Below are 9,890 nucleotides of genomic sequence, written 5' to 3' on the forward strand. Positions count from 1 at the left end.
TGACACCCAACAAAGGAAGCGACAGCTTGGGTTGCCTCAAAACTCTGCGTTGCCCATTCACCACCTCCCATCCCCCCACCTGCTGCACATGGTTTCTCCGTGTGCGCCCCGTCAAAGTTCGCGCCATCACGGGGGGTGTCCATGTGAGCTGTCCCGCGCTTGGCTTTCTCTCTCCTCCCTTAGAGAGAGAAGGGAAGGTCATGTGGGTCCCACCCACCACCCTTCTCACGCCTTGAGAGGCGCCCATCATCTTAGGCTTCCTTCGAAAACATTTAATATTTCTCAAGTGCACCCCATGAAGTACGTAACAAAAAGATACCCCCCCTAAAGGACAAGTTCATGAACCTGCCACAGGACTTCCATTGTGACACAATGAAGTAAATGGTAGAGGGAGAGAGAGTCTCAACGTAACGCGCTGCCCATCTCACTTTGCGCGCTCTTTCCTCCCACTGCACCGCACTGCAATTATATAAAAGCGAAACCATCCTGCATCATTCGTTTCCATCACGGATGCTTTACTTACAAGCCCGTTCTTCTACTTCCTTTCCCATCCCCGTATCTTTCCTCACCTTATACCCAATGGAGAGGGGAGAGAGAACAAAAAGATAAAGAGGGGTGAAAGTTTGGATTTCGTCATCTTTTTCTCCTCACCTCTCAATCTCTTTCCTCCACTCCCCACTCAATACTTTTCATAAAAATGACTCTAAACACTGCTGCCTTTGCTCTCTTGTGTTGTCTTTCACTCTCCATCCTTGTTGGTGCTGATAATCCATATAGGTTCTTCACTTGGAATGTGTCTTTTGGAGACATCTATCCTCTTGGTGTAAGGCAACAGGTATTCTCTCTTCTTTTGTTTGTCCTCTGTGTGTGTGTTTGTCTGTGTGTTATTTTTTCTTTTTAGGACGTCCTTTTTTTGTGGCATTGTGATGATATTTTCTTTGGTGTATTTGGTATAGGGGATACTGATCAATGGGCAATTCCCGGGGCCAGATATCTACTCTGTCACCAATGACAATCTCATTATAAATGTGCACAATAGCTTGAGCGAGCCCTTCCTCATCTCATGGCAAGTGTTAATTCCTACCCTTTTTTCTTATTTTTCTACAGAGAGGATCATGGAAGCTATATTTTTATGCTTATTTTGTATTTGTTAAATTTTAGTATGAAAAAACTTCATAAAAAATATGTGAGGGTGGAATGAGTGCACTCCTTTGTCAAAAAGAATATTGCCAACTTCTAAGTCATTATCAATAACATCCGTGATTAGCCCGCCGCAGTTGCCGGGCAAAGCTAGCAGGCAAAATTCTCACCTAAAAAAAAGAAGTTGCATGGATGATGACCTGCAACAAAATTTCTTTGCACCTTTTACTAATAGCCAGTACATGACAAAGGTGCTTGATGCTAAGAAAAAGGGCAACCAAAATGTTACTTATCAACTGTTTAACATTTACTCAAGGATTGGGTTTCACTGGTCGCAACAAAAAAAACTAAAAGAAACTGTCCCCACTTCTTGGAACTTGGAATACTTACAGTTTATTAGTCATTTAATAATTAGTAATAGATCCTTTCAAGGTTTACTTTGAAGATACTTCTCTTACTTTTTAGGATCTCTTTTATTTCTTATAACATTTTGTTGCTGTTTTCCATTTAATACTGTTATATACTGATTATATAATTTTTGCAGAAGATTAATTCATACTGGTTTCAAGATCATTATAGAAGTAATGGATTATAATCTTTGGAACAGGAATGGAGTGCAGCAAAGGAGGAACTCATGGGAGGATGGGGTCTCGGGAACCAACTGCCCAATTCCGCCAGGTAAGAACTTCACCTACATTTTGCAGGTGAAGGACCAAATTGGCAGCTTCTTCTACTTCCCCTCACTCTACTTCCATAAGGCGGCCGGTGGCTTCGGTGGATTCCGAATCCTCAGCCGGCCCCTCATTCCAGTCCCATTCTCGGAGCCGGCCGGCGACTACACCGTCCTCATCGGTGATTGGTACAAGGCAAATCACACGGTAAGTCTCTCTCTTTATATTCCATATCATGGGCATTCACATCCAAATTCTTCCATTAAGCAAGATAAAAGATGGTCGTGCACCACGATGGCCATGCACCATACCAATCATATCATCTTATTTTCATAGGCCAATCATCGTGACAAGCTTATGATGAACGGAAATTATCAGAATAAGATGATCAAATTGGTATGGTGCATGGCCATGTAGTTCACAAGGTGCAGGATATAAGTTCTTAAGATCTTGTGGGCTAAGGATAGATGATGATGGCTAATAGTTGGATGCGGTGGTTGTGCACAAAAAATATCGCATGGAGTGCACCAGCTAAGGGTGCAACGGACAAGGAGTACTGTCGTCCCGGAAGGGGGAGTCACGGGATTTGTCTGCCTTCTTTTCTTAATCCATACTAATTGGGTTTAGGTTGGTATCCAAAATCCATCGAAGTTATCATATAGTTGGTGCATTGGTGGATGGTGGGTTCTGTGAGACCACACACACCCATTTGATGTGAAATTTTGGAAGCCAGGCTATCAACTTTTTGGCACTGCATGGACAATTGTGATGTGCACGGACTTGACCTGTGGACTCACATGTTACTTTTGGCTGTTTCCTTGGGTTGCCTTGGTGTACTTCTGGGTCGGTGTGATTCTGAGAATACATTCATCAAAATTTCAAATTCAAATATGTATATATTAAAAATATATTACTCATATGAGTTCAGACCTAATAGTTTACTTGATAAATTTATTATAGTATGAATTATACAATTTTCTCTATACTTTTTTTTTATTTTTTATTTTCCCACATCAATAGCTTTGGACTCTCATGTCACCTTCCTTCCACCTGAAGACTCCATTATTGCTATCCCATCTTCTTTTCATGCTATCTTGTTTGGTACTCAGATCTACTGTGTCGACTGGTACTTTTCTTGGACCTACCCAATCCATCCTTACTGTAGTTCTAATAAATCTTACAACTTTTTACCCGACCAGACCAGGGTCTGATCTGATTGACGAATAGCTAGTGTTTAGGTCAAAAAAATTAGACACAAAGCTTCCACTATGTGCATGTTGGAAATACTTAACTCGAGAAAAGTTACACCCATATGCATGGCAGCAGATAGTTCTACACTAGCCCAATTTTAATCTTTTACCCAATAGTCAGCAAACAGCAATAACACAACATCAAAAGAGTCAGGAGGCCCACCATTGTCCCATGTCACAAAATTTTCCACATAAGATGACAAATCTGTATTCAGCTGCATAAAAATTTCGAAAAATTATAGAGATGTCTCTTCAAATTTAGGCTATTTACACTTACATTTTAAAAATTTAAAAAGTATCAATCAATCATCAAAATCTCAAATTTATTACGATATGATCCAACTATCTATCTGCATTCTAACATTATTAATGGAATGAAAAAAAAAAGATAAAAATATTCTTGCTTCAGAGAGACTATCCTTTGTCATTCATCTATCTACACAAATCCCAAAGCACTCTATTTTCTATCATTCATTTACCTACATAGATCTTAAAGTACCGTATTCTTTGTCATTTATTTGCCAAGATAGATCTCAAGGTGTTCCCTTCTCAATCATCCATATGTATACATAAATCTTAAAGAACTTCATTTTTTGTCATCTGTCTATCTATATAGATTATAAAGTACCTAATCTATTATCACTTTGTCTATATAGATCTTAAAGTGCTTCATCTATAATCTATTTGCCCACATAAATTTCAAAGTGCTAAATCTTTTATCATCCATTTGTCCACAAAAATCTGAAAATATTCTATTCTTTATCATCCTTTCGCTTGTATAAATCTTAGAGCACTCTTTCCTTAGTCATTTCTCTATCTGTACAAATCTTAAAAAAACACTTCCTCTTTTATCATCTATTCGCTTGTATAAATCTCAAAATGTTTCATCTTCTATTATCCATTTACCTGTATAAATTTTAAAAAATAAAATCATCATCTACTGGCATAAATCTTAAAGTGCTATTTTCCTTCATTTTTTTTCAATTGCTACCAAAAGCAAGAGCGCCTTGCTAAATTAATGGGAAGGATAATTATAAAATTTTATAAATATTAAGCTATTAGATGACTCTTGTATGATAATATTCTTTAACGGAGATAGATGGCTGGATCATATTGTAATGATTTTAAATTTTTGGAATCTTGACACTTTTAAAATTTTTGGGGTCTAAATATTAATTATCCATACTTGCAGGGGTGTTTCTATAGTTTTTATTAAAAATTTTTATGGAGGTCTAAGGATCTCCCATGCACTCAATCCCATAAACCATCTTATCCATTCAATGGACCAACCAAGCCATATCATCTTCACATACATATCAGACATGAACCTGCCTATCTCTAATAAAATATGCAGATAGAAATGCCAACAGTAGGCTGACATTTGCATGAGAAGTGCTATCAACGAGTCCTATATATTGATCACACCTTCTTCCTTCTATATTACTCGAAGGGTTTGTTTGCATATTCCGACTATATTGGGCTGAAAATCCTATATGATTCAAGAATTGGGATGTCCATCTAAGTATAATTCAATATTAACCAAATACCACTCAAATCCAAATCCTGTGGCTAAAGGCTAGGATATGGGCTGGGTTTGGATAGGCCTTTAGAAATACAAAAGAAATGGGCCAACAGACCCGATTCTTATGGGATTTTCAGGCCCGTTCTATATGAATATCCAAATAGGCTCTAGGTTGTTCAGCGATCTCGCTAAGTAAATCTAAGATAATGGTTATGAATCTATTTTGCAATTTTTTTCTCAAAAAAATGAACCTATTATCAAAATTTGCAACCAAAAAAAAAACTCAGAGGGAAGAAAAGATCGCTATATATGATATATCTATCTTATAACTGTTTTATTCTTGTGGCCAGGCTCTGAGAGCCACGCTAGACGGTGGCAAGAAGCTCCCTTTCCCGGATGGCATTCTCATCAACGGCCGTGGCCCCAACGGCGCTTATTTTACAGTGGATCAAGGTAATTCCTGGCATCGAAACAATGCCGATTTTTTCCTTTCCAGCGCCGTTTTCTACGTTGTTGGTTGCTCACGTATCATCTTCCTTATTAACAGAATTCATTATTTTGAAATGGCAACAGTGTCAAAGAAACCTTGCGATGAATTATAAAAATTTTGGTGCAGGCAAGACTTACCGGCTTCGGATCTCAAATGTGGGGCTCCAAAATTCGCTAAACATCCGCATCCAAAATCACACGATGAAGCTGGTGGAGGTGGAAGGCACGCACACACTCCAAAGTAGTTACTCATCCATCGACGTCCATGTCGGCCAGTCGTTATCGGTTCTTGTTACGGCCGACCAGTCACCGAAGGACTATTATATTGCCGTCTCTACCCGTTTCACCACCATCATCCTCACCACCACTGCTGTTCTCCACTACAGTAACTCCGGGCAAAAGGTTACTGGCCTAATTCCTGGTGGGCCAACCACCCAGATTGACTGGTCTCTTAATCAGGCCCGTTCATTTAGGTATCACTATTTCGATCATTTTCTTCATATGTATATATATATATATATTTTTCCCTTAGATTTATATATAGCATTGGCCATTTTATCTGAATAAATACAAGTTATTTTTTCTTTTCTAGAATTGCTGAAAATAATGAGGGCCAAGCCTATGCTTCTCTTGGGCCTCACCAATTGTTATTAATTGGGCTATTATCATGGCCTAGGTTTGTGTTTAGTTGTAGGCCAGACTAGACCTACATGCGCCCTAGCAATAGCAAGCTCAGTCCAGCAACTCCTCCTGCCATGAAGAAATTATTCCCTATGCCGCACGCACCATGGGACTGTGTGCACCACGAATTACAACCATTGGTTCTTCTGAGTTCCATTCATCAAGCACACATCTTGGTGCACCGCTGTGAGAATGAGTAATTGTGATTGGTGGCATGCACGGCAATATGGTGCATGTAGTATAGGGAATAATTTCTCCTGGCCATGACCGGCCTCAGTTTGGAACTTTGCATCGGTTGGCTGGTTAGTTAATTGGGCCTGTAATGGGCTTGGTTGAGGTTTTGGTTTCAACTTTGTGATTTGGGCCAAATCACAACTACATGTGGCTGAGTTCGTCAAGTCCATTGAGACAACTGGCCATGTTAAGAGTTGCAAATGTCATTCTTTATCCTCGAGCCCATTCTACTTTACTGGCTTTAACCCAAGTTGATCTTTACATCTTTAGCACTTGAATTGGGAATTTTTGTCCAAATTGTGGATACTTTTTTCTTTCATCTCAATCCTATTCATTTTATTTCATTTGTTATAGCTCAAAAACTTTGACTTTAGTCCATATGGCCACCTATCACCTCTACCATGTTGACAGGTCATTAACTAAGTTAAGAGGCATGTCGTGCCATTATAATAACCTCTACCCACATGCCCCCCTCTAATGATGGTGGAAGATTAAAGGAGCTTTTGGATCTACTCTAAATATATATATATTTTCCAAGTAACTTTTTGAATCAACCTGGTACTGCTGCAATATCCTCAACATCTGATCTTAAACTTACTAGAAACACCAAGGAACATTCAGTAGTTAATTCAAACATCTTACAATGTCTGAGGATTTTATAAAATTTTTTAAAACAATACATTCAGTTTATGGATTCTTGAGTCCCCCACTAGGTCAAGTTATTTAATATCTCCATTCTTACTTGTTATTGTTTCTCGGCAATCATAGGACTAACCTCACTGCAAGCGGACCAAGGCCTAACCCCCAAGGTTCATACCACTACGGCATGATCAATCTCACTCGGACCATCCGGCTCGCCAGCTCGGCCGCCCAGGTGAATGGCAAGCAACGCTATGCAGTTAACAGCGTGTCCTACGTCGAGCCAGACACCCCCTTAAAACTCGCCGACTACTACAAGATTGGAGGAGTTTTCCGGCTTGGCAGCATCTCCGACAACCCCACAGGTGGAAAGGAGTACCTCGACACCTCAGTCATGGCTGCCGACTACCGAGTCTTTGTGGAGATTGTGTTCCAGAACAATGAGGACATTGTCCAGAGCTGGCATCTTGATGGCTATAACTTCTGGGTTGTGGGGTATGGTGGCCATTTCTCAATGATGTATAGTTTATTTTAGTGCTCATTTGCTAAGTTTTTATCATATTGGAGATGGTGGTGAGTCGCTTCTTGTTTGCAGGATGGATGGAGGTCAGTGGAGCTCAGATAGCAGAAAAGGTTATAATCTTAGAGATGCAGTATCTCGCTGCACTACCCAAGTAAAATCTGAGCTCTTACCATATTTCCTCATGGAATATAATGGAGAAAGTTAATGCACCAAGCTATAACAATGTCTAGGAAGAAACTAAAGAACTTTTAGATTGATCTCTACTTATCAATGCACAAGATACTTGAGCATTGGTTTCTTCCGAGGCCGAGATGCTTATCAAGTATCAAAAATTATAAAATCACATGAAGAAACAAAATTTCAGCATGAATTAGAAATTCTATTGCAATATTAAACACTAAATCATGACTATTTTATTACTAGTTCTCTGTAGATGTGGATTATTGTAAAAGGAATCAAATTGTTTCGGGGGGGAACCTAGAAAACTAATAACTCTCTAAACAATTAAAGAAAAATTCAAAGAATTAACATATAATGCTAAAACAGAGTGCCACTAACTCTTTGCTACTTATGGTCTAAAGACACGAAAATATTTTTTTGAAAGTCGAAAACTAACAAGTGCACCTTTACATTGTAATGCTGTAATTTTTGTTTCTTGCTAATGGTGTTGCTAACATGAAAAAGTGATGATAAGAGGAGATACTCATGGACCCCCCATTGTTGTTCTTGTAGGTATATCCCAAGTCATGGACTGCAGTATATCTTATGCTTGACAATGTTGGGATGTGGAATGTAAGGACTGAGTATTGGGCGCGTCAGTATCTCGGGCAGCAATTTTATCTGCGTGTATACTCTCCACTTGAATCAATAAGGGATGAGTATCCCATCCCCAAGAATGCCCTGCTCTGTGGCAGAGCAAGCGGCCGTCAGACTCGCCCTCTCTGAACTTGGCCATGGAAGATAAAGACAGTGCTTCAGCAAAAGGAAACTATAGGGACTCAGTAGATCAAACTTGATATGCCCGAATTCTATTTATTGGTTGCAGGAAATGTTGGTTGGTATCAAGTCAAAGGTATAGATGATGTGGTAGTGTTCTCTTCCCAAAGGGAACTAATATTTCCTTTCAAGGGATATATATTTCATTAGCTTAATGAAATTATGTTTAGTTTTATATATGTATGGAATTAGTTGATTAATCTTTATATGGATGTGTACGAATTCTATCCACTTTTGCTGTCTACATTTTTAAATTAGATAGTATATGAGTGTGATAGGTACATATTTTTACCATCCTTTCCTTTTGCTTGAAAGCTTGCAGAGGGTATGGCAAAATGCAATGTTAGAATTTGATGCCTCGAGATTCGGTCTACATTGAGCCCACAACGAGGTTCGCGATGAAAAATAGAGTCCAACAAAATCAAGATCACCTCAAACAGAGTTCGAATGGTCAAGATATGCGCATTTGAAGTCAGCACGAAATCCGAGGCGATGGAGGATCATCAACGACCGGCGGCGGGCCGACGGAGCGGCGGTGGCGCGGCCGCAGGCAGATACGGCCCAGCACAGGGCGTGGCCCAGTGCACAGGGTGCGGCCTGACACGGGGTGCACGGCCCAGGCGTGCGGCCCAGGCCCAGGCGCCCGGCGCGGGCACGGCCCAGGCCCACGCGTGCGGGCCGGCCCAGGCCCAAGTTCTGCTGGGGCTTGGTTTTTTCCGGTCCACCGTGGATCGGACAGTCCACCATGGACTGCATAGGCATTTCTCATTCATTTCTTGCGGTCCACAATACTATTTCGTGGACCGATTGCAATCGAACAGTTCTGGTGACTCTCGGTCATGATCCAACAGCTTGGGGCCTTAATTGGATTGGTTTAGGACTTCTAATACTAATCTAACAAGGGTTTTTTAAGCCTATAAAGGCTTGGGAACAGTGAGAGAGTGGGTGGTTGTGTGGTGGTTCGGTTGGTCTCTAGCGCGTGCGGAAATCTTAGGAGAGCCTGATCCCGTGAAGAAGAGAGAGAGAAGGCTGAAACACTGTGACAGAAAGAGCAGAGGAGCTCTTGGATAGTAGACAGCAGTCACTTTAGAGATTCAGGGAGGTCTTCCAAGAAAGAGAGCTTTTGTGAGGAAAACTTTCTGTGAGAGAGAAATTAGATGTACAAGGGTTGAGGGTGAGATCTCCTCTTATAAAATTTTTTTTTCATAGTGAAGTTTGCATGCCCCGTGGAGGTGAGCCATTTTATGACTGATCTACGTATTTTGATTGTTTTTGTTTCTTCTTTTTTTCTACTGCACCATGCAGTACCTAAAAGATCTTGGGAGGTGGTGTCTTGGCCAGACATCGACCCAACAAGTGGTATCAGAGCAAGGCGGTACAACGATGCAGATTACAGTGGTGGTGAGCAAGATTGAAGATGGAGAAGACAGGATCAATCAAGATGAAGATCAACAAATTTGATGGTAAGAGCAATTTCTCCTTATGGCAGGCAAGAATAAAGGACGTGCTCATCCAGCAAGGGTTGATCGATGCTCTCTTGTGCAATGAGAAGCCGACCACCATGGAGGTATGGGATTGGAGACGGCTATAGATGCAAGCGGTGAGTACCATCCGCATATACTTAACGGACGAGATGATGATCCATATGCTGAGTGAGACTTCCCCGACAGTGCTATGGTCGAAGCTCGAGGAGTTATATATGGCAAAATCTCTCACCAACACTCTCTTCCTCTGGAGACAATTCT

At 40.6% G+C, this 9,890-nt stretch overlaps 1 protein-coding gene across 1 annotated transcript; it reads left to right on the top strand.

Annotated features, from left to right (window-relative positions):
* The first annotated feature begins 497 nt into the window (after positions 1-497).
* LOC105042624 (L-ascorbate oxidase homolog) lies at positions 498-8,387 on the top strand. The gene is made up of 8 exons (XM_010919906.4): positions 498-835; positions 957-1,066; positions 1,748-2,018; positions 4,934-5,036; positions 5,200-5,545; positions 6,756-7,121; positions 7,222-7,300; positions 7,882-8,387. The coding sequence occupies exons 1-8, from the start codon at positions 698-700 to the stop codon at positions 8,092-8,094; spliced, it is 1,626 nt and encodes a 541-aa protein (XP_010918208.1). The 5' UTR covers positions 498-697; the 3' UTR covers positions 8,095-8,387.
* Positions 8,388-9,890: the final 1,503 nt, after the last annotated feature.

Source organism: Elaeis guineensis, chromosome 4 (assembly GCF_000442705.2).
Source record: "Elaeis guineensis isolate ETL-2024a chromosome 4, EG11, whole genome shotgun sequence".
Taxonomy (NCBI): domain Eukaryota; kingdom Viridiplantae; phylum Streptophyta; class Magnoliopsida; order Arecales; family Arecaceae; genus Elaeis; species Elaeis guineensis.